A 24,533-nucleotide genomic window follows, 5' to 3' on the forward strand; every position below is an offset into this window, starting at 1 on the left:
TGCTGTAAACCCTCTGAGGGTCCCCACAGTGAGATGGGGCAGTGCAGGGAAGGGGACTTTCCAGAGGTCAGTGGGTCATCCCTGTTGCATCTCTTACAGGAGGAGGTGGCGCGAGAGAGCGCGCGAAGAGCAGCTCTCCCGGCACAGGTGAGATGGGGTGAGGTGTCCTGGGGAGCCCCAAGGCCCAGCCAGCCACCAGCCTTCTCTTCCATTCTCCTGCTTCCTTCCCTCCCTCCCTTTCACCGTAAGGAGCCCTCCCAGTAACTGAGGAGGCTGGGTGCTGCTCAGCCACAGGAGTCAAGGGAGAGGCCCAGAGTTAGTGACGCTGAGCTGAGCCTCAGGGAGCAGTGAACATTCACCAGCCTGGGATGCCAGGCCTCCGTCCCAGGAAGCTGCTAGGAGGGGGAGCCAGAGCTCACATGCAGGCCACCTGACTTCAGAGGGCACACCCTTACCCTCCACAAAATACCAGCAGTGGTGGGTTGCCTTCCCATCGGGATTGCAGACGCAGCTCGTCTGTGAGCCAGTGAAGGCTTCACCTGGAGGGGCGACCTGCTCCACAAGGCGCTGAAGAGCCAGCGGAAGTAACGGGGAAGACTGTCCACTTCCAGGAGGGCAGGAGCCACATGAACAGGTCGGGCATCCTGCACTTCAGGTCAGGAGACATGTGGTTATGGTGCCCTTCTCTCCTCCTCGCATCCCAGGCAGGGCCCTGCTTATAGGTGAGGAAGCAGAATCTCAGGAGGTGATGGACTTCTTGGTGGGGGTGGGGGTGCTGGGAGAGATCCTCTTACCTCATTCTGAGAGGGACTTGTCCTGGCCCCATGCTGGCACACGGTACATGGAGGAGCTGGCCCCAGGATCCACCCCATCTGCCTCCTCTGCCCGGCCCTTCCTCTTGCACACCAACTGCTCCCCCACTGCTAGGGTCCTGAGCCCTTGGTGAAGCAGCCCCGTGATGTGGGGGTTGAGGGGGCACCCAAGAGCAAGATGTGCAGGGGAGCCAGGGCTCTTGGGCAGGTGGGAGGAGCCATGGAGGCACCACTGGCATCTCAACACTCCTTCCTATGCCCAGAGCTGCCCCATGGCCACTGTCCCTCCTCCCCACCCCACCTGCCTCCACATCCAGTCCTCACATCTCTCTAGAGTCTTGGGAGTGAGTGTGAAAAAGTGCACGGTGCTCAGTGGGGCTGGACAAGGACCTGTCCTCGAGGAGGGTCAGCTCCCTTGGTGACACTGTGTGTGTAGGATGCTCGGATCTGGTCCTCCACATTCCATTTCCCTGCTGTCTTCCAGTTGCTATCCCATCTGCACCCATCTTGACTCCCCCTCCGCCACCCCTGAAGGGGTGGGCCTTGTGGGGGTCACCTGTGGGCGAATGGTCCTTGAGCAGGACTGAAATGGAAAGTTATTTTGATTAAAACACAAACCTTTTTCTACTGAAATATACCACGTACACACACCTCCCCCCGCTTGCCATCTTCCCTTCTGCATAGAAAAGAGGAAGTGAGTCAAAATTTTAACTTCAGGGACCCAAATGGTCAAGGGATGCAGTGAAGTTCAATAATGCGAATCCATTAAATGAACTGGAACACAATTACATAAAGATTTCCATTTTAAATCTCCTGTGGAGTCACCTCTGAGGGACCTAAATCCTATACCTTCAGCTTATGTTCTACAAGAAGGAAAAAAATGTCTGAGAATACAAAGTTTGTTTCTCAAAATAATTACAATTTTTTATTCCATTAGTTGAAAAGGAGGATCAGAATTCTCCTTCCTCTTGTATCATTTGGTGAACATACTTAACTGCTAAGAGGTGGAGGGTGAGCCAGACCCACTGTGTCTTCCAGCTTCTCTATTTTCCTTTCAGCCTATTTTTCGCTCTGAATTTTCTGACTTGAGTCAGGTGCATAAACGTGAGGAAGGCTTTAAGTGTAAACGAGTGCATTCGGGGCTTGGAAGTCTTCCTAATGTGACAGCTGCCTTCCTAGCTCCTAAATTATGCATTACGTGGAGTCTATTGAAAACTGACTATGAAAGAAAAACTAAAAAAGCAGCTTGCTTTCTGTGTAAAAGAGGTTGGGGAAGATTGAAAGACAAATTCTGGTTTGCTTTCCACATTCCACATGAATTCCATTCAGTTGGGAAATGAGATTACAACAGGAATTACAGCTTGGAAAAAATATGTAAACCACCAAGTTACATCTACGGTGCTTGGAAGAATGCCTGGTACAGTTCATTACCAAAGAGAAAACTGTTTCTTAGCTGACTGAGGATACACAGTTCAGAAGAGGATGCAAACGTATACTGACTTTCTTACTCAGTCTTGTCAAGCAATGTGGAACTGGTCTTTGATGACCATGAGACCCTTCTCCTTAATGCCTTGCCCACCCTCTCTGTTCCTCTGCCCTCTCTGAGAGCCTAGCTCAGTTCTAGAGCTCTTCCCTGGGATCACAGCTGTGGTGGCACACACTTTTTCACACTTGCTCCCATGTCTTTGGAGGAAGTAGATTTGTTTCTGGCCAAAGCCTTTCAGACTATGGGAAAGAGCATCTGTAGGACAAACCCATTTTTCATGGCTAATGCTGAACAGCCTCCTAACTTGGATGAGCTACTATCACACTTAAATAATTTGTTGTTACATTGTCTTACCAAAACCCTCATCCCATAGAAGGTGAGAAGGAGAAGACGTTAGGGTAGGAGTGGGTGAAGAAAACCTACCCTGCCACACATGCGATCACCTGTCTTTGAGTCTGTAACTAGCACTCAGTACTTTTCAGTGTACTTACACCAGGTGTCTCATCAGACCCTGCAGTCATCGCAGCAATTGGAAACCAAGTTCCAAAGACATGGAGATTATTAATGGTGGAGTCAGACCCTTGCTTTATGCCTCTTCTTGCCTTCACAACAAGTGAAGCAACCACAGCAAACATGCTCATAGGGTCTGCCCCACAGTGACTGGGACCCACTGTCCCCACCCTCAACAGCCTCTTCAATGCTGCTAGCATCATCCTTTGATTCAGATCACATCCGGCCGATGCTCCAGTATTACACTCTCTCCCTCCAGATTTCCCACTGCTCCCCAAGGGTATGCACTGCTCTCTGGGCAACTTCCTCTCTCCATGCTCCCTGCCCCAGCACCAACCATACCCAAGACTCAACTCTGCCCTGGTCACCCATGCCCCATACCTCTTGGCATTTTCACTGGAGCCCTTCAAGCCCCCGTTTACTTTGCGCAGAATCCCCCCACCTCACTACCACCACTACCCCTCTCTATCTCAACCCCTTTCTTCTCTTGCCAAACTCATGTTCATCCTTTAAGACTCAGAGGAAACATCAGTTCTTGGTGAAGCATTTCCAACCATCCCAACCATAATTCATCACTCTCTCTCTGTAGTTCCAAGATCTTTTTTTCTTTAGTCCACCTTTTATTCCTTCTTTTAAAAAAAAATACGTTTATCTAAGTTATTGTCAAGAGCTGGCTCCCTAAATATCACCAACAGGCCTGTTGATAAGACAAAGCCGATTTATTGCTTACAGCAAGCAAAGTCTTGACAATATCTCAGAGAGGGGAAGGTAGGTCAGAATTTATTAAGAAATGAAAGTTTGATTTAGGATAGGACTTTCAAAGTGACGGCTTGATTAGGATTGGGTAAGAATCACAATATAACAATCCACAATAAACAGCAAGGCCAGGATTTTGAAGCAAAGCATTGAAAAAAATCTTAGGGAGCAAATTAGAGTCTGTTATGCTTTCCATTGCAGAGCTGATGGGTCTTTGGGAAAATTCTGTAATGAGCAATGAAGCCATTTGCTGGTCAGGAGTTTCCTGGTAAAATGAAGTCATGCTAATGAAGACAGAGGCATAGCACAACATCATCTTCATATAGACACTAAGGTGTAATTGGGCTTCTCCATGTCCAGGCTGAATGTGGGGAAATGGCTTCAGTTCTCAGTTTGTCTTTCTGGTCACTCTTCATCCTGAGCTGAAGGACTGACTATCAGTATCTGAGAGTATCAATTCAGATCTTCACTGCTGTTTGAGGTGTCATAATTGCATGTCAATTGTCTGCTGAAAAGTTGTTTCTGCTGGTGGTCCTTTCAACCTGTGTATCAGGTTTTCCAGTTCTTTTTGATGGATGACCCTTTGCTGGATCATTTGACACACAGCAGCTGTGTAATAGAATTCAAAACTCTGGAGACCACACATCTGAACACGGGAATGCAGACAAATACTAAGAGGATTATGACCAGAGTTTATATAACCCACTTTTCAGCCAGGAGCCAAGAGTGCCCAGACTGAACAAGAAAACAGATCTCATGCCCAACCTGAGGTGTCCACAGAACTACATATGGGGTCATTAGACATATTACCCAGTTTTATGATATCTTCATTTACTACCTGGATCTTTTTAGTAATGTTAAAGATCTCTGAGAGGTCTGCAGGAATGTGAGTACAACATTCTTCCCCTGAAACAACTCATACTACCCTTGAGAGGTCAATATTATATCTAAAGCAGCTCTGTTCTGAACCTCTAAGGAGATATATTCTACGGCCTTAGTGGCATTGCCTGAGTCCTACTGCTTTTTTCCTCTCAATCATAAGGTTCACCCTACTATCTGGGCCTCTTGTAAAGTATAAAATGAAGAGTCCTGAGGAGAGAAGAAAGAAATCCAGAATTCCCCTAGAGTAGTTAGGGTTTCAGTTCTGGAATCAGGGCCAGTTTTTCTCCTTTTTCAATGAAACGATCAGCTGATCTCTTTTTCCTAGAGGACAAACCAATGGGCCAAAATGGAGCCTGGGTAATGTCAAAGGCAATCTTGAGAGTCAGTATTAGTATACCAACATAATAAGTTCCTGTCCAATTTGTGGGTAGTAGCTAGCAGGCTTCTGTGCCAGATTCAATACCAGTCATTGAGGGCCACCCAGTGACCTGGTTTTGGCCAACTGATTTCTTACAAGGAACTGGGACCAAGGGAAGCTGGTTGGCTCCCAAGGCTCCTTTTCGCCAGTTCATGGGTGAATTGTAGCTGGGAATTAGTCATTCCAAGGAGTGATTAAGGATGCAAACAGCAATATTAGAAACAGGCATTATAAGTAACACAGTTAAAAGTAGCCTTAAGTGAGTGAGAGGATAGAAGATAGATAAAAGAATAGAAAACAGAGGAATACAGGTTGTAAAGTAACAATCTGTGGTCTTGTTCTGTGGATCTTGGGCTCAGCTGTATACATCCAAAGGCTGCCTACTTCAGGGTGGCTCCTAAGAACCCACAGCCTGAGGTCACCAGTAGGGACAATCTTCCAGTAATTTGAGGATGGTTTATGTCTCTTTAGTTGAAGGACATGAATTCAAGAACCAACCTGCTTAAGCATTTCACTGCTTTGCTAGTTGTTAACAGTACCTAACAGAGTCCTTCCAGTCAGGGTTCTGAGACAGTCCTTTGATGAAGACAAAAACTCTGGCCTACAGCTGAGGTTTCAAGGAAGCTTTGGGGTAAAACAAATAGTATCTGTAGGTAACAGGAACTTAAAATGGCTGTGGTTAACTTATTACTGATAACTTTCAAAAGTGAAATATTTCATAACGGTAATGAAATTGACAAGGAAATTTAGTTGTTTCTGTAGCAAACAAAACAAACACAATTAAGGCAATCTAAAAGTTTTGAACAGAATGTCTATAATAGTTAAGCATGTCTTTATAGACAATGAACATTATATCAGATTTATAAAGATGGTTAAACAGATAAAGATATCTTGAGGTATAAAACAATTAAAAAAAGACATATACATAATATACCAAAACATACTAAGCATGTAAGAAAAATATATCAAGACTATATCAAGTAAAGAGATTCGGTAGATCTGGAGTAGGTCCTAAGTATGCATATGTTAATAAAACTCCATAGGTAAGTTTGATGTTCATCTCCAGTTGAACAGCACTGGCCTTAAAAATGCTAGATTCAAATTTTAAAACATTGTTATCAAATAAACATTTTAAATGATAACTGAATTATGACTGATAATTATAGTGCTGCCTAACATGAGAAAATCATCATCAGGACTCTGATAAATAGAAGCCAATCCTGGCAGCAAAGGCATTGAAAAATCTCTAGGAGCAGCCCATAGAGCATACAATTGCTGAAATATTTAACATTTGACCTATACCAGTTTAACCTAGAAAAGGCTAAGCATCTCTTCTGATTTGACACCACTTCCCATGAAACTCCAACAGTAACATATCAAATAATCCTAACTGCTTCTGGCACCTTTCTTTTTTAAGAGATGGAAAAACAAATCTTTGTGACTTCCCAGGGCCCTCTAGGAAATCACAAAGAAAGTTTTAGATACAAAAGATATTCTGAAAGTTATTTTACTTCATTTTACACTTATGAGTCAATCTTAGAAACAAAAATGAAATCAAAATTTTTCAGATTTGATGGGAATTCCCTGGCGATACAGTGGTTAGGACTTGGCACTTTCACTGCGGAGGCCCAGGTTCAATCCCTGGTTGGGGAACTGAGATCCGGCAAGCCATGCAGCACGGCCAAAAAAGAAAAGCTTTCAGATTTGAACACAAGATAGGATCATGGATGCCTTAGAAACAACATTTGGCTACTCATTTGAAAGTGACAAAAGAACTTTAAAAAATATACTTAGAGGGTAACATGATCACCTACCAAGAACCTTAGCACTTCATAAGTGAGGAAGCTTTGTTTTCCTAAATAATCAAAGCCATAATAAAACCAACACAAAGAATTATTATGGGAAGACTCAGAATCTTTGCTATATAGGCAGATAAAGGATGGGGGGTGCTTTATATCGTAAATGAAGGTAACTAACAGTAAACTATAAAAATAAACAGAAACAAGCCCATCAAAACTGCAGATTTTATTAGGATTTTAACAGGTTTCATAGCTTCTCAGACTCATTATTTACTCATCTATAATCCAAGGCCAGTAAAATTCCCTTTTCATGAACCTTCTGCTATTTTCTATATCCATTCAGGTTTTGTCTTTCACCATGCTCCATTCACTCTGCAACAGCCTGTCATTTCATTTTAGGACAAACCTATTCCTTCTCCCTTAACAAAAACACATTTTTTACTTTGCATACAAAGTTGTGCCTTTCTGTCAAGACTAATCATAGTAGAGTCTCACTGAATTATAACCCTTAACTGAAGGAACTTCTATCTCACAGAATAAGCTGGGCAGATGGATAATTGTCAGCTGTCACACATCAGCATTTTAGACTAGCAGAACTCATGAGTACACATAACACAACTTTCTGCAAACAAACACAACCCACACATAATTTTTCAAAGGGACAGAAATGTACATGTTCATTTACAGACACAAAGATATTACTTCTAGGTAGCATATTTTTTAAAAAGAAGCAGGGCTTCCCTGGTGGCGCAGTGGTTGAGAGTCTGCCTGCCGATGCAGGGGACACGGGTTCATGCCCCAGTCTGGGAAGATCCCACATGCCGCGGAGCGGCTGGGCCCGTGAACCATGGCCGCTGAGCCTGCGCGTCCGGAGCCTGTGCTCTGCAACGAGAGAGGCCACAACAGTGAGAGGCCCACATCCAAAAAAAAAAAAAAGAAGCAAAAGGATACAAACTTAAAATCTTGCTTAGTAATCAACGTTTCAGAATTTCATCTTACTTAGAAGTGATCTAGGCATCCAATGAATACCATTAACTCAATTTAGTATCAGTCCAAAGTTTCAAGATACCTATAAATCTTGGAAATTAACCTTGCAGCTGGAATACTATAAAACATAAATCTATTGAAATCAAATGTTCAGAATGATGAATCAATTTAATTAAGCACAAATTTATGTATTTCATAATCTTAAACTTTATATAGAAGTATCCCTAGCATATTTAATCAATGAACCTATGTAAGTTTAGGATACCAAAATAGAATAAAAGTATAACCTTGTGTTGTATTTAATGCTGAAAAATCAAAGAAGGCATGTTTCTTTTTATTAACCCAGACATAATAAACTAGTTCATTTGCCAAATTTTTACCAAATTTCTACGATTTTTTGGAATATCTAATTTATATAAACACATTGATATCTTATAAACCAATCAAATGAGCTCCTTTCATCTTTAGAGAAACTTCTCCTTGAGATGTCCCTTGGAGCATCTCATTGATCAATGATTTTATTTTTTAATAGATTTTATCTTTTAGAATAATTTTAGATTTACAGGAAAATTGCACAGAATATACAGAGTTCCCATATATAATCTTCCTTCCTCCTCTCACCCCAGCTTTCCCTATTATTAACATCTTGCATTAGTGTGTTATATTTGTTACAAGTGATGAACCAATATTGATGCATTATTATTAACTAAAGTCTACAGTTTACGTTAGGGTTCACTCCTTGTGTTGTACATTCTATGGGTTTTTTTTTCCTTTTTTTTAAATTGAAGTATAAAAACATCTATGGGTTTTAACAAATCCACCATTACAGTATCATACAGAATAATGTGCCTTAAAAATGTCCCTCCCCTTTCCCCTGCCCTCCTGGCAACCACTGATCTTTTATCATCGCCATAGTTTTACCTTTTCCAGAATGTCATATGGTTGCAATCATATAGTATGTAGCCTTTTCAAACTGTCTTCTTTCAGTTAGGAATATGATAAGAATATGAATTGAAGGTTCCTCCATGTTTGTTTGTTTGTTTTTTTGCCACACTGCATGGCATGTGGGACAGATCCCCCACCAGGAATCAAACCCACGTCCCCTGGAGTGGAAGCGTGGAGTCTTAACCACTGGACCGCCAGGGAGGTCTCGGTTCCGCCACGTTTTTTCATGGCTTGATAGCTCATTGCATTTTAACACTGAGTAATATTCCACTGTCTGTATGTATCACAGTTTGTTTAGGCAGTCACCCATTGAAGGACATCTTGGTTGCCTCCAATTTTTGGCAAATATAAAGCTGATATAAACATTTTTAGGTATTTTGTGTGGACCTAAGTTTTCAATTCATTTGGGTAAACATCTAGGAGTACAATTGCTGCATCATAGGGTGAACCTATGTTGAGCATTTTAAGAAACTGCCAAACTGTCTTCCAAAGTGGCTGTACATTTTGTATTCCTATTAGAAATAAATGATAGCTGTGGCCGTTCTACATCCTCACCAGCAATTGGTGCTGTTAGTCTACTGAATTTTAGTCTTTCTGGTAGCTGTGTCGTAGTATCTTCTTGTTTTAATTCATAGTTCCCTGATGACATGTGATAACATTTTTTCATATGCTTATCTCCCATCTGTATATTTTCTTTGGTTAAGTATCTGTTCAGGTATTTTGTCCACTTTTTTTTATTGAGTTTTTCTTACTGTTGAGTTTTAATAGTTCTTTGTATATTTGTGTACAAATTATTTGTTGAATATGTGTTTTACAAATATTTTCTTCCAGCATATGGCTTGTATTTTCATTTTCTTCTTAACAGTGTCTTTTGCAGAGCAGAACTTTTAAATTTTAATAAAGTCCAACTTATCAAATTTTTCTTTCACAGATCATGCTTTAGGTGTTTTATCTAAAAAGTCTTTCAAAACCCAAGATCACTAAGATTTTCTCTTATGTTACCTACAAGGAATTTTATAGTTCTGCATTTTACATTTAGATCTATGATTCATTTTGAGTTTATTTTTGTGAAAGGTATAAGGTCTGTGTCTAGATTTTTTTTTTCTTGACATATGACGTGATGTCCAGTTGTTCCAGTACCATTTGGTGAATTGCCTTTCCCCCTTTGTCAAAGATCAGTTAGCTATATTTGTGTGAGTCTATTCCTGGGCTCTCTATTCTGGTCCATTGATCTATCTGTCTATTCTTTCAATGATATCACACTGTCTTGTTACTATAGCTTTATAGTAAGTCTTGAAGTTGGGTAGTGTCAAGTCCTTCAACCTTGTTCTTCTCTTATGTTGGCTATTCTGGATCTTTTGCTATTCCATATAAACTTTAGAATAAATTTATCAAAATTCACAAAATGACTCATTGATATTTTGATTAGGACTGTGTTGAATCTATTGATGAAATTGGGAAGAGCTGACATTTCAATAATATTGAGGCTTCTTATCCATGAACATAAAATAGCTCTCCATTTATTCAGATATTTGATTTCTTTCATCAAAGTTTTGTAGTTTTCCTCATATAGACCTTACATAGTTTGTTAGATTTATACCTAAGTATTTCATTTTTTGGTACTAATGTAAATGATGTTTTGTTTTTAATTTCAATTCCAATTTTCTCATTGCTGGTATATAGGACTTTGGCACGTTAAATTCTTTTTTTAAAGCAGCAATAAATATTTATCATCGCATACAGTTTCTGTGGGTCAGAAATCTGAGGATGGTTAGTGATGTGGTTCTGACTCCTGATCTCTCAAGAGGGAGTGGGTGAGATGGTGGCTGGAGCTGCATTCTCATCTGAAGGCTTGGCTAGGGCTGGAGTATCTGCTCCAGTCACATGGCTGTTGGCAAGATGATGCTGGCCAATGGCAGGAGGCCTCAGTTCCTCCCCACATCAATGTCCCCCTAGAGTTGCTTGAGCATTCTCACAACATGGTGGCTGGCTTCCCTCAGAGCAAATGAGCCGGTTGCTTGAGGGTTCCTCCCATCTTCCTGGGCATCAAGGTCCCCCACCAGCGTCCAGCAGGTGCCCTAGTCGTGGGGAGACGCAGACTCCACGTCTTCCCACACAGCCATCTTGACTCCCCCCCCTCAAGACTGGTTTTTAACTCACAAATAAGACATACTCTTTACAGAAAACTAATAGAAAATATATATATAGATAAGCCAAAAAAAAAAAGAAAGAGACCACCTACCATGTCCTAGCACCATACTAGGCATTTGGTATATGTATCAAGAGGAGCTAACTATAAATTCCATGAGGACACAGCCTTTATCTGTTACGTTTAAAGCCTGGCACTGGCCTTGCTGGACAATTCTATATCTTGAGCTGGGTGGTGATTACACTGGTAAATACATATGTAAATATTCATTAAGATCTACATTTAAGATTTGTGCACTCAACTAAGTGCAAGTTATATCTTAAATAAAAAAAAAAAAAAAAAAAAGAAATGTTCTAAGACTTGTTCCCCAGAGTTTATGTCTGGTAGTAGGTGTTTTTAAATCACACAAAGAAACAATTATTTTCCTTTCAATTCTCTTTTAGTCCCCACATCAATGTCCCCCTAGAGTTGCTTGAGCATTCTCACAACATGGTGGCTGGCTTCCCTCAGAGCAAATGAGCCGGTTGCTTGAGGGTTCCTCCCATCTTCCTGGGCATCAAGGTCCCCCACCAGCGTCCAGCAGGTGCCCTAGTCGTGGGGAGACGCAGACTCCACGTCTTCCCACACAGCCATCTTGACTCGCCCCACCCACCCACCCTGGCACATTTGCTTTGCATTCTGCAGCCTTGCTATAATCACTTTTTAGTTCTAGGAGGGTTTTTTGTGGATTCATTGAGATTTTCTACATAGATAATAATATAATCTGTAAATAAAGACAGTTTTATTTCTTCCTTTCCAATCAGTATACCTTTTATTTCTTTTTCTTGTTTTATTGCATTAGCTGGGACTTCCAGTAAAATGTTGAGTAGGTAAGAGGGAACATCCACATCTTGTTCCCAATCTGAGGGGGAAAGCATATAGTTTCTCACCATTAACTGTGATATTAGCTGTAGGTTTTTGTAAAAATTCTTTATCAGGTTGAGGAAGTTCCCACCTACTTTTAGTTTGCTGAGAGGTTTTATTATGAATAGGTGTTGTATTTTTTCAAATGCTTTTTCTGAATCTATTGATATGATCATATTATATTTTGTCATTATCATGTTGGTATGATGGATTATATTAATTGATTTTCTAATATTGAATCAGTCTTGCATACCTGGAATAAATCCCTCTTGGTTGTGGTATGTTATTCTTCATATATATTTTTTTGTTTTGTTTTGTTTTGTTTCTTTTGCCATGCCATGCAGCTTGTGGGATCTCAGTTCCCTGACCATGGATTGAACCCTGGCCATGGCAGTGAAAGCCTGGAATCCTAACTACTAGGCCACCAGGGAACTCCCAATTTGCTAATGTTTTATTGAGGATGTTGACATTTATGTTCATAAGGGATATTGATCTGTAATTTTCCTTCTGTGTAATGTTTTTGTATAGTTTTGGTATTAGGGTAATGCAAGCTTCATAAAATGAGTTGGGAAGTATTCCCTGATAGAAATTTTATGGGAGAGATTGTAAAGAAATTATATTTTTTCTTTAAACATTTGGTGGAATTCACTAGTGAAACCATCTGGGCCTGGTTTTGGGTTTGTTTGGTTGGTTTTTGGCTTGGGTTTTTTTTTTTTGTTTGTTTGTTTAAGATTAATTGTTGATTCATTTTATTAAATAGATATAGGCCTATTCAAATTACCTATTTTTTCTTGTATGAGTTTTGGTAAATTGTGTCTTTCTAGGAATTTGTCTATTTCATCCAAGCTGTCAGATTTATAATCATCAAGTTTTTCATAATATTCCTTTACTACCCTTTTAAAGTCCATGTGATAATAGTGATAACTACTCTTTCATTTCTGATATTAGAAATTTGTGTTTTCTCACTTTTCTCCTTGGTTTTCCAGACTAGAGGTTTATCAATATTACTGTTCTTTAAAAAAAAAAAAAAAAAGCTTTTGGTTTCATATTTTCTCCATTGCTTTCCTGTTTTAAATTTCATTGACGCCTTGTTCTAATTTTCATTATTTCTTTTCTTCTGCTTAGTTTGGATTTAATTTGCTCTTCTATTCTAGTTTCACAAGGTGGAAGCTTAGATTATAGATTTTTAAGTGTCTTCTAATGTATGTATTCAGTACTACAATTTCTCTCTAAGCACTCCTTTTGCTGCATCCACAAATTTTGATGTTTTATTTTCATTTAAATTTAATTCAAAGTATTTTAAAATTTCTCTTGAGACTTCTTCTTTGTCCCGTATGTTATTTAAAAATGTGTTGTTCCGTCTTCAAATATTTTGGTATTTTCCAGTTATTTTTCTGTTACAGATTTCCAGTTTATTTCCATTGTGATCTGACCTCATACTTTGAATAATTTCTATTCTTTTAAATGTGTTACCATATGTTTATGGGCCAGAATGTTGTCTATCTCAGTGAATGTTCCACGTGAGCTCAAGAAGAATGTATGTTCTGCTGTTGTTGGATGAAGTGTTTTATAAATGTCAATTAGATCCAGTTGATTGATAGTGCTGTTCAGTTCAATTATGTCCTTACTGATTTTCTGCCTACTGTATCTTTCAATTACTGATAGAGGTGTGTTGAAGTCTCCAACTATAGTAATGGATTTGTCCATTTCTCCTTGCAGTTTTATCAGATTTTGCCTCACATATTTTGGTGCTCTGTTGTTAGGTGCATACATATGAGAGATTATTTTGTCTTCTTGGAGAAATGACCTCTTTATCATTATGTAATGCCCTACTTTATCGCAGGTAATTTTCCTTGCTTTAAAATCTGTTTGTCTGAAATTGGTACAGTTACTCTAGCTTTCTTTTGTTTAGTGTTAGCATGATATTTTTTTCTCCATCCCTTTACTTCTAGTCTATATGTGTCTTTATATTTAAAGTAGATTTCTTGTAGACAACATATAGTTGTCTTTTTTTATCTACTTTGACAATCTCTGTCTTTAATTGCTTCATTTAGACTACTGACATTTAAAGTGATTATTGATATAGTTGGATTAATATTTACCATATTTGTTGCTGTTTCTATTCACTGCCCTTGTTTTTTGTTCCTATTCTTGTCTTCCACTCTTGTTCTGTGTTTTGTGGTTTTGATTGAGCATTTTATATGATTCCAATTTCTCTCCTTTTTTAGCATATTATACTAAATACTACATTTTCACTTTTTTTAGTGGTTGCACTAGAGTTTGCAGTATACATTAACAACTAAGCCAAGTCCACTTTCAAGTAACACTATACCTCTTCATGGGTAGTGAGGGTACTTTATAACAGAGTGTTCCCAATTCCTCCTTCCCATCCTTTTAACATTGCTGTCATTCATTTCACTTATCCATTAGCTATAGTCATCTAATATATTGTTACTATTATTATTATAAAACTCTTATCTGTTAGATTAAAAGTAAGAAACATACAAGATTTTATATGTCATTTGTTTGTTCCTTCCTGAATGCTTTTTCTTTATGTATATCCACGTTTCTGACCTACATCATTTTCCTTCTCTCTGAAGAACTTATCATTTCTTTCAAGGCAAGTCTGGTCAATTTTTGTTTGTCTCAGAAAGTCTTTATTTCTCCTTTATGTTTGAAGAATAATTTTGCTGGATACAAAGTTCTAGACTATGGGGTGTGTTTTTTTTCCTTTCAGCACTTTAAAATATTCCACTTCACTCTCTTCTTGCTTGTGTGGTTTTTGAAGAGAAATAATATAATTCTTATCCTTGTTTCTCTAGAGGTAAAATGAGTTTTTTTCTTCCCCCTTCTGGCTTCTTTCAAGATTTTTTCTCTGTCTTTGATTCTTTGTAATTTTAATACAATATACTAGGTGGAGATTTTTTGACATTTGTCCTTGTTGGTGTTCTCTGAGCTTCCTGGATCTGTGGTTTGGTGGCTGTCATTGATTTTAGACAACTTTCAACCATTATTACTTCAAATATTTCTTCTATTCCTTTCTCTCTTTCTTCTCCTTCTGGTATCCGCATTACTCTATGTTACACATTTTGTAATTATCTCACAGTTCTTTGGATATTTTGTTCTATCTTTTTATCCTTTTTTCTATTTGCTTTTCAGTTTGGGAAGTTTCTATTGACATATCTTCCACTCTACTGATTCTTTACTTGACTATGATCAGTCTACTAATGAGCCCATCAAAGGCATTCTTCATTTCTGTTACAGTGTTTTTGGTTTCTATCATTTCCTTTCAATTCTTCTCTAGAGTTTCAATCTCTCTGCTTACACTACCCATCTGTTTTTGTATGTTGTCCACCTTTTCCATCAGATCTGTTAGCATATTAATCATAGTTATTTTAAATTCTTGGTCTGATAATTCCAGAACCTCTGCCATATCCAAGCCTGGTTCTGATGTTTGCTCTGTCTCTTCAAACTGTGTTTTTCATCTCTTAGTATGCCTTGTAATTGTTTGCTGAGAGCCAACATGATGTACTGGGTTAACGGAACTGAGGTAAATAGGCCTTTATAGTGTGGTGTTTTATGTTTGTCTGGCTAAGTGTTAGGCCATGTTCATTGTTCACTGTAGCTGTAGGTGTCAGAGGACTCAGTTTCCTTTAGTGTCCTTGTTCTTGTCCCTCCTGTTGTTTTGAGTTTCCCTAGGAACTCCTTTTTTTTTTTTTTGAGTCTGAGCCTTGCAGTTCTTTCTGTTGTCATCCCCTGTCATTATACTGGAGTCTTGTGGTGGTGAAGTATGGGGCAGGGGAAGTGCTCTAATCCTATGACTAGATTTCAGTCTTTAGTGAGCCTGTGCCTCTAGGCTGTGACCTTCACAAGAGCTTCTCATCCTTCTCCCCCCAGCCTTTGGTGACACAAGAAGTCTAGAGGTGGCTGGAGTGGGGGTATTTCCATTCCTCCAGGTCAATAAAGCTGGTAAACTCTGGTCAGTTAGGCTCACTCTGGTAAAATAGTTTCCCTGGAGCATAGGTGTAAAGGAAAAACTCTGTTTTTTTTCTTTCCCACATAGGGAAAAACCCAATTCTTCCCTACTGTGAGTTTCTTCCCTATGTGTCTCCTTTACTACTCACACAGAACACTTCACTTCTGATATTTCTTGTCACCAAATGTATGGAAGTTTTCCCTTACAACAGTGTGACACTAGCTGGATGTCCCACAGTATAAGTCAATTCTGACACTACCTCCTCAGACCCCACAGGCTTATTTCCCCAAGATTGAAACCTACCCCCACTTCAGATACCAATCACAAGCCCAGGTCCTTCTGACCAACCAGCTATAGATCCAAGGTTCCGAAGACCCCCTCCCTGGGTTCAATTAATTTGCTAGAGTGGCTCACAGAACTCAGAGAAATATTTATTTACATTTACCAGTTTATTAAAGGATATAACAAAGGATACAGAGTAACAGCAGATGAAGAGATACATGAGGCAAGGTCTGGGAGTTGGAGTGTGTCACCCTCCCAGTATGTGGATGTGTTTACCCATCAAGAAGCTCTCCCAACCCACTGTTATTGGGATTTTATAGAGACTTCCTCACATAGGCATCATCAATTCTTAACTTCATTTCTAGCCCCTCTCCCCCATCTCGAGGATGGGGGTGGGGCAGGGCTGACAATTTCAAGCTTCTAATCATGGGTTGGTCTTTCTGGTGACCAGCCCCCATCCAGCCATTCAGGAGCCCATCAGAATCACCTCATTAGAAGAATAGATGTTCCTAGTGCTCTTAGGATTTTACAAAGATTTCAGGACCTCTGTGCCTGGAACTGGGGACAAAGACCAATATATATTTCTATTATCTCACAGCAGGCCTTTGTTAAAGAGAACAGGACAATCTGGGTTACTTTTCATATTTTAAAATGTGTACTTTCCCCTCCCCCTGCTGGAAGCACCATGGATTTTCCTCCAGTCTTCAGTGAGAACCTGGTAGTGCTCCCAGGAGGTAAAATTCACGAAAGTGTGCCCCCTCCTCCAAAGACTGGGCCCCATAGTTTTTAACTCTCAAGCTAGTACACAATAAGCCTCCAGCATTTCATCAATTACAGTTTGTATTCCTACCAGTAATAGCCATGCTTTTTATCTTCTATATTCTGATCCTTTGGCACCTTGAAGCTTTGTTGACCCTGGAGGGTCAGCCCTCCCAGTTTTAGCTAATTCTTAGAGATAGCAAACAACTCATCTGCAAGCTTTCCTTTCGTATGCAAACCAACCAACCCAGAGTTTATAACCTCAACCTTTATCAAGCTCATACTCTGGGCCTCTATCCACCCGCCCTATTCACCCCAGGGCCTGGTACCAGAACAACTAGGGAATGCCCCTATGCTCCAGGGCCCACAGAAATTATTCAAATTAGCCAATCCTAAACCTGCTTACCCTGCCTCACCACTTCCTTTCCTTAGAAACCATAATAAAGGCTCTTGTCCACATTTTTCCTCTCTGCCTTGCTACTGACTGAACATTGTGCTTCCTCATGTGGCCCTATGTGACACGGTGTTGCTTGGGATCTGTAAGTACAAAAACCTCTTCCTCCATGACAGTCATTTCCATGTCTGAGTATCTTACCATACCTAATTAAAGTAAGTCCTGAGTCCTCTCCCGTTAAACACTACAAGCACTGGCTCCCATGGAGGGCTTCTGCTCAAGGTAAGCTATGATTCTCTGCCTCTCCAGTTTGCGGACAGTAGCTTGCCCTACAAACTCAATTCTCTGATGGATCTAAGAAGAATTGTTTTTCAGTTTGTTTACCTTTTTTCTTGTTAGTAGGATGGAGCTCTTTACACATTGGAGTGAAACCCAGAAGTCCAATCATTTTATTTTTTACCTATTTTCTCTATCTTCTTAGCCAAGGCAGAACAATTCTTTTTCCAGTATCCTTTATGATTACAGTTTCTTGAAGTATCTTTATCAAGAAACTCCCTCCATTGGGGTTTGAATACTGAATGGGACCTTTATAAAAGCACAAAACTGACCATGTCACCTCTGCTTAAAACTTTTCTGGCGTCCTTCCTACCCACTCACTACCTAACCCTGCCCTATACCCACTCGCTGCACACACACACACCCACACACACTCTGTGTCTTAGCTTAGAAGTTTCTTCCTCCAGAATATCTTCCTCAGGTCTGGGTGAAGCCCACCACTGTGCTTCTTGGATTCTACCAGTATCCTAGTTTGAGATCCAAGAAGAGAACTCTGGATAGTTTATCTATGAACCACAGAGCAAATTCTGTTTGCTAAATCCAGCATGTTCCCCTTACATCACATTTGTATAGATATTATCCCAGTTAGATTTACCTACCACACTTTCAGATAGATGCCTATAGATAAATCAGGTCCCCTGGAAGCAGAGCCTGAGATGGGGATTCTTGTGCATGTGATTTATTGAGGGCAGCTCTCAGGAGACAAGGAGTAAGGGAAGCAGGACAGATCAAGGGAAGGAGCTGAGCAAAGCTGTGTGTTCAGCTGTGGTCTAGCTTCTGCCTGATCCCACAGGGAGCTCTGGAGAGTGAATGAACCACAGACTTGCTCTGCCTGGAGGCCAGAGGACTGGACTTTTTGTACCCCATATCAGTTAGCAATTGGCTGTCAGCTGACTTGAGGAGAGGGGAGGGATGTAAACTCCCAGACATTTCCCAAGATGGTTTCCATCAACCATGGGCTCCCTTGGGAAGGGAGAAGCTGTGAACTGTAAGAGCCAACATGCATAGCAGCTAAGGGACAATGCCACGGCCAGATAATGGAGATCTGGGTAGACCACCAACAGCATACCCATGAGAAAACTGACTCAGAGAGAACAAGAAACCTGCCCAGTGTTACCGAGGTAATAACCAGCAGAACAAGGTTTCAGGCCCAAATATCCAGACTCTGAATCCCCAGTTTACTCTGCCCAAATCCACCAGCGACCAGCTTTGGTTGCTGTTTCACGGGGTGGCTTGCTTCTCAGAATGTAAAGCTCAAGGGTCAGGGAGCAGCGAGGAAAACTCTCTGTGGCTGCTACATTGCATGCACGACCTTGAGAGGCTGGAAAAGGAGTGGACAGAGGCATGAATTTGAGAACCTGGGACTCCTTGTCCTGGACTCCATCACTGATGGGACTGTTGCTGGGGATGTTGGGTGATAAAACTCCACTCTGCCCTGCCCTGCCCAAAGTTGGGGCTCTCACAGCTCTGTTGGGAAAATCTGCCTAGTCATGGCAGAAAAGCCTGGATGGGGAGCCACTGTGAAAAGTGAGAACCTGTGCTCTGCAGCCAGATCAGGTTCCAGGTGATGCCCGCTTAGAGCACAAAAGTGGCAAGGCAGGCTGGAGGTGGGAGGGAAGGAGGAGGGCCTTTGTTGAGTACCTCTCATGAGTCAGACCCTTTATTCCTGTTTTAAATTAACCTACTATTCCTGTTTTAACCTAACCTATGTAGTGGCTACTAGAGCCATTTTACAGGTGAGGAAACTGAGGTGCAGAAAAGTTAAGTAATTTATCTGTGGTCACAGAGATAAGTAAATGATAGAACTGATATTTTCGGGCAGACTAGCCTAGCTCCAAACCTGTGTTCTTTATACAAGTAAAAAGATCTTATTTCCAGATAAGAATATCAGAGTAATGATGTCCGTTCTCAGAAGTCAGTCACTGTGTCATGTTCATTAACAAGCTGATGGAGTAGTAGCATCCCCATGTTAGAGATGAGCTGAGACTCAGAGGGGTTAAGTGACTGGCTCAAAGACACCCTGCTAGTAAGTGGTGGAGAGGTTGCTTATTAATACCAGAACCTCATTACAATTTTTCCTGCATTTAATGTGTAACTGCCCAGCTGGGATAGTTGTGCTTACACTAGGTGTTGGGCAAGCTGTTGGGGAAAGTTCACACTTGAGAGTAGATTCTGCTCAGCCAGGCCATTTGCCAGTGCTATAAAGTCATGGTTTAAAATAACAGCAACAACGTGGGAGCAGCGCTGAGACACAGGATCGAACCGACTCCGCTGCTCTCACCCCACCCCCTCCCGTCCCTTCCCTCATGCCAGGTGGGGCACATGAGGGGACAGCCCTTGGAGAATGGAGCCAGCAGGCCCTCCGCGTCTCAGTCTTCCAGCCTTACCAAACAGAGGCTTACGCTTGGCCTCGGCCCTAGGCATCAGGAGAGGACTGAGCTCTGACCCAAGGGACTGCACCCCCAAGCAGAGGAAGGCATGTGTCTGGGTCTCTAGCTGAGGTTTAGGTGAGAGTGTGGGAGTGCCAGCTGGTCAGACGAGGGAGACATTAGCTCTCAGCCGAGACCAGAGGCTCTGTCTGAAAGAGGTGGCTTTTGGAACCAATAAGGTCCAGGAAGCATCTTGAACATCTGATTTCTCACAGCTGGGGGCACTTTCCTGGGGTCGAGGCCCGTGAGGCCAGAACTGTTCATTCCCTGCCCCTGCAGGTGACAGGTCCGGGAGGAGACCCTCGAGGAAGCGGACTCACAAAGCCGAGAACGGGCCGGGCAGGCGCCGAGCCCCGCCTGGCCAGAAGGAGCGGGCCGGGGGCAGCCCGGGGTCGGGGTCTCCCCGGAGGAAGCAGGCAGAGCGCAGGGGACGCAGAGAGCAGCTGGGGGAACCGGAACGAGGCTCGGCAGAGAAGACCTGCGGAGGGAGGAGGAAGAGGGACGGGAGGGCTTCCCTCAGGGAGCACCGAGCACCTCCAAAGAAGGAAAAGGAGGTGCCAAGGAAGGAGGAGATGTGGAAGCAGCTGAAGAAACACAGGTGTGTTGTGACCAGGCTTCAGGCGCGCTTCAGTCCGCGCTCTCCCTCTTCTTCCAGCCCTGCTTCCTCCCTTGATAAGGGCCAGGAGTCGTCTTCCCCCGTCATTCTCTCCCATAAACGGGCGGCCCCTGCGCTCTTTTCTTAGTCCCTGCCTTTGCCCCTGCCAAGCTCTTCGCGGTTGGGGGCAGAACCGGTATGAGGGTCACAGCCATCCCAGGTTGAGGGGCCACTGCACACTCTCCACTCAAACCCCTCCTGGAGCGCAGGTGCAAGTGGAGCTCTGAGTGGGGAGGTGACATGGCAGCAGGGTGAGAAAAGATCCCAGTTTTCCTCAATTTCAGCTGGTGACTCACCACAGCTCTTGATGAGGAGCTGAGAGAAATTAACAAAATTGGATTTAGGAGTCATTCCAGGGCTTAAGCACACCATTTCCTAAGGTGACCTGTGTGCTCTTCTGTGAAATGTGGCTTTGATCTAGAAGAACTTCAAAAGTTCTACCAGCTCTGAAATTCTAGGATTTGGGGGTTTGGTTTACTTGCTGTGTTTCCTTTGTTCCATTAGCATCTGCATACGGGGGTTAGTGGATAGAGCCAGTTTATGGAATCAGCAAGTTGGGATTTTAGTTTCATTTTTTGCTACAGTTTTGACGGGACATCTCCCCCTTTGCCTCCCTCTTCCACTTCACTTTGCATCACTTCTCAGGATGTTTTAAGAATCCCCATTGATAATGGGCTGGGGACTTTGGAAACAGAGATACCAGGACTATGGCAAAGAGCTGATGCTCCTTCCAATGGTTTCTAATAAACCTTCCTTGCCCACACCCTCACTCAGGTGTTCCACTACACATCTCCAACTTTACAGAGAGGAAATAAGGCCCACAAAAGGGACCACTGATTTCTTCTGTCACCCCTGCCAGGCATCCCTGGCTCAGTTAGGGCCTTTGTCTACTGTCTGGTTGTCCCTAGACCTGAGCTAACAGGGTAAAGGATGCATGGTGTCCTTAGCAACTTAGAGAGAACTTGAATGCATCATTGACGGGCCCCAGAGTGTCCAGAACTTTAGAAGGAGGCGGTCCCATCCTGTCTGGATGGCAGATGCAAAGTAAGGGATGCAGACAAGGACTCATTTGTGCCATTTTCAGCTGAGTGCCATGGCAGGGCATAGAGAGATGAAAAATATCCAGTCCTGTTCCTCAGAAACTGACAGTCTAGCAGGGGAGGTGGGACATGGGCATCAGCTATCACAACACAGAGCAGAAGGCAATATGTATGCAAGAAAGGATTTGATGAAGAGCATGTTGCTGGGAGGCTGTGGTTCCTCCATGAAGAAGGTAAATATTTCATTAAGACTTTAAAGCCCAGGTGGAATTTGAACAAGCAAGGACTGAATGTCCCACCCCCCTACCACCACCCAAACTGAGGGAACAACTTATGCAAAGACTCAAAGGCAGATCTCCTGGGGGGCGGGGGGGTGAGATAAGGCAAAAGGTCCCTGTGCTCTAGGCTTTCCAGCATTTAAGAGCTACGGTCCCCCCATTCTCCACCTCATTCCTGTGACCTCTCCTTGCTCCTTAGGAGTTGATCAGAAGCTAAACTCACAGAGGCAAACTGGTCTCTAAAACCTGTGGTAACCCAAGCCCACATCCTGATATTTCCATTTATCAAACGTGCTAAAAAGGCTGCACAGGCAGAACCCTTCTCCAGCCCCTACCTCACCCCCTGTCAGCTGCTGCCATCTCAGCTGAGAGTCACTGTTTTTATGAGTGAAGGAAGCTGTGAGTAGCACAGACAAGAACTTGGATTTTGTGGCAGGTGAGCACACAGTCTTGTCTGTGAGATGGTGAGGGTCATCACACCCTCCAGCTGGACGGTCTCTGCAGTTGTGCTGTTCCATACAATAGCCACTAGCCACATGCTAGGCTTTTGAAATGTGGCTGGTGTGACTGAGGAACTGAATTTTTAATTCAATTTAATTTTAATCTGATGTTAATACCACTGAGTTAAAAAATTTACTTAACTTGGACAAACAGATGTAGTTTTGTTTTTTGCTTTTTGTGGTACCCTGACCTCTCATTGTTGTGGCCTCTCCCGTTGCGGAGCACAGGCTCCAGACGCGCAGGCTCAGCAGCCATGGCCCACGGGCCCAGCCACTCCGCGGCATGTGGGATCTTCCCAGACCGGGGCACGAACCCGCATCCCCTGCATCGGCAGGCGGACCCTCAACCACTGCACCACCAGGGAAGCCCCAGATGTAGTTTTGAAGTTGATTTAACTTTGAAGCCAAAGCATTTCTTCTGGAAAAAAAAAAAAAAAAAGACAAACTAGTTTTGTCAGTGCAGATATGAACATCAAAGGAAAATGATATTCTGTTACTTTATTCATTTACAAGGAAACTTTTAAGTACGTCTAAAACAATTTGGATATGTAAATCTACTTTTTCAACTAAATTTTATGAAATCCAAGTACAGATTAAATATGTTCAATGAAAATTTTGTGCCTGAATTGACATCCACGGTGAGTACAAGATGAACACTGGGTTTTGAAGACAGTACAAAAAGAATGTAAAATGTCTCCTTAATAATTTTTACACCGATTACATTACTGTAATTATAAATCATAAATTTTTCATATACTGGGTTAAATGAAATGTATTATTAAAATTAATATGTCCATGTCTGTTTATCATATTAATATAGCTACTAGAAAACTTAACATTACGATACATGGCTCACATTATATTCCCACTGGGCAGCCCTGCACGAGCGAGGGTGTGCAGCGTGGGGGGGACCCAGAGGCATGGAGCTTGAGGAGGCAGCCCGCAAGGGGCCCTGGGCTCCAGGAGGAGAAGTGGCCTCCTCTGCCAGGTGGGGGGAGTCGTGGAGGGCTCTGAGCAGGGCAGGCCTGTGTGGGTGGGAGCTGGGGGCGTCTTGGGTGGGCCCCTCACATCCCACAGTGCCCCCGAGGACCCCGGCCTCCTCCTCACTCCCCTCTGCTCCACCCTGCCTCTGCTCCAGGTCATCCTCCTTGGCCTCCAGCACCTCCGGAGGGGAGTCTCTGTCTGAGGAGGAACTGGTCCGGATTCTGGAGCAGGTGGAAGACAAGAAGAAGCTCATCGCCACCGTGCGGACCAAGCCCTGGCCCATGGCGAGGAAACTGGCGGGGCTCAGGTGAGCAGTGGTGGTCGGCCAGGGCCCTCCCCGTCCAGAAGGCTCAGCTCCTCTGATGGGCGCAGGAGTCCCTTCCTCCTCTCCACTCCAAGGGGGCTCAACAAGAAGGGGGGTTCACCCCCCCACCCTGCTTTGGTCACCTCATCCCCAGCACGCAACTGGCTATCGGGCCCTGCTGTTGGCCAGCACTGAGCGGGGCCTGGCGGAAGCCAAGGAGGATCATGGCCCTCCGGCTACACAGCCCCCTCCACTGCCAGGTCACCTCTCTGTCCCGCGCCCGATCTGGTGGCTTTCGCGCCTCCCTCACAACCAAAAAGACACGCCTTCCTTGGGGATGGGGGGGACTTTCCATGACCCCCATCTCAACAAGTTCAGACCTCTTTTGTGTTCCCTAAGCACTAGAATCTCTCCCCGTGTCACACACTCACCCTTGCAGTGTGGAGAGCAGGCGGAGGGGCTGTCTTAGCTACACTTGTGTCCAAATGCCTAACACAGGGCCAAGCTTGCAGTGAGGTTCCATGAATATTGCGTGGCCTGGTGCCCATGCCCCTGACTCCTATTTGCAGCTCGGCTATTTCCCTGGTTTCCATATGACGAGCCAGCCCACCATGCATTTTATGGCTCTTGACTCTCTGCTGCAGTTTTGAGAGAAGGGCAGGACGTTTTTCCTAAAAAAATCCCATTCAGTGTTACCATCTTCCCCCAAGTCCCTCCTTGGTCTTTCTGCCACAAGACTGGAATGACTCCCTCCTTCCCTCTGTATAAGAAGCCATTTTCCCTGGTTCCTCTCACACCTGATTCTCCTCGTTGCTCAAGTCAAATGCCTCGCCCCTTATCATGTAAAACAGTTTGGCAGACTTTTTTTTTTTTTTTTTTTTTTTTTTACGCGGGCCTCTCACTGTTGTGGCCTCTCCCGTTGCGGAGCACAGGCTCCGGATGCACAGGC

The 24,533-nt window shown here is 43.0% G+C and overlaps 1 protein-coding gene across 1 annotated transcript in view; it reads left to right on the forward strand.

The window, feature by feature from the left end:
* The window catches only part of TMC2 (transmembrane channel like 2), an 84,617-nt gene that overhangs the window by 502 nt on the left and 59,582 nt on the right, over nt 1–24,533 (forward strand). The window contains exons 2-4 of the mRNA XM_007465381.1: nt 100–147; nt 20,103–20,421; nt 23,435–23,587. Coding sequence (XP_007465443.1) covers nt 100–147; nt 20,103–20,421; nt 23,435–23,587 — 520 coding nt within the window. The remainder of the gene's footprint in view (nt 1–99; nt 148–20,102; nt 20,422–23,434; nt 23,588–24,533) is intronic.

Source organism: Lipotes vexillifer, unplaced genomic scaffold (assembly GCF_000442215.2).
Source record: "Lipotes vexillifer unplaced genomic scaffold, Lipotes_vexillifer_v1.1 scaffold875, whole genome shotgun sequence".
In the NCBI taxonomy this organism is placed as follows: domain Eukaryota; kingdom Metazoa; phylum Chordata; class Mammalia; order Artiodactyla; family Lipotidae; genus Lipotes; species Lipotes vexillifer.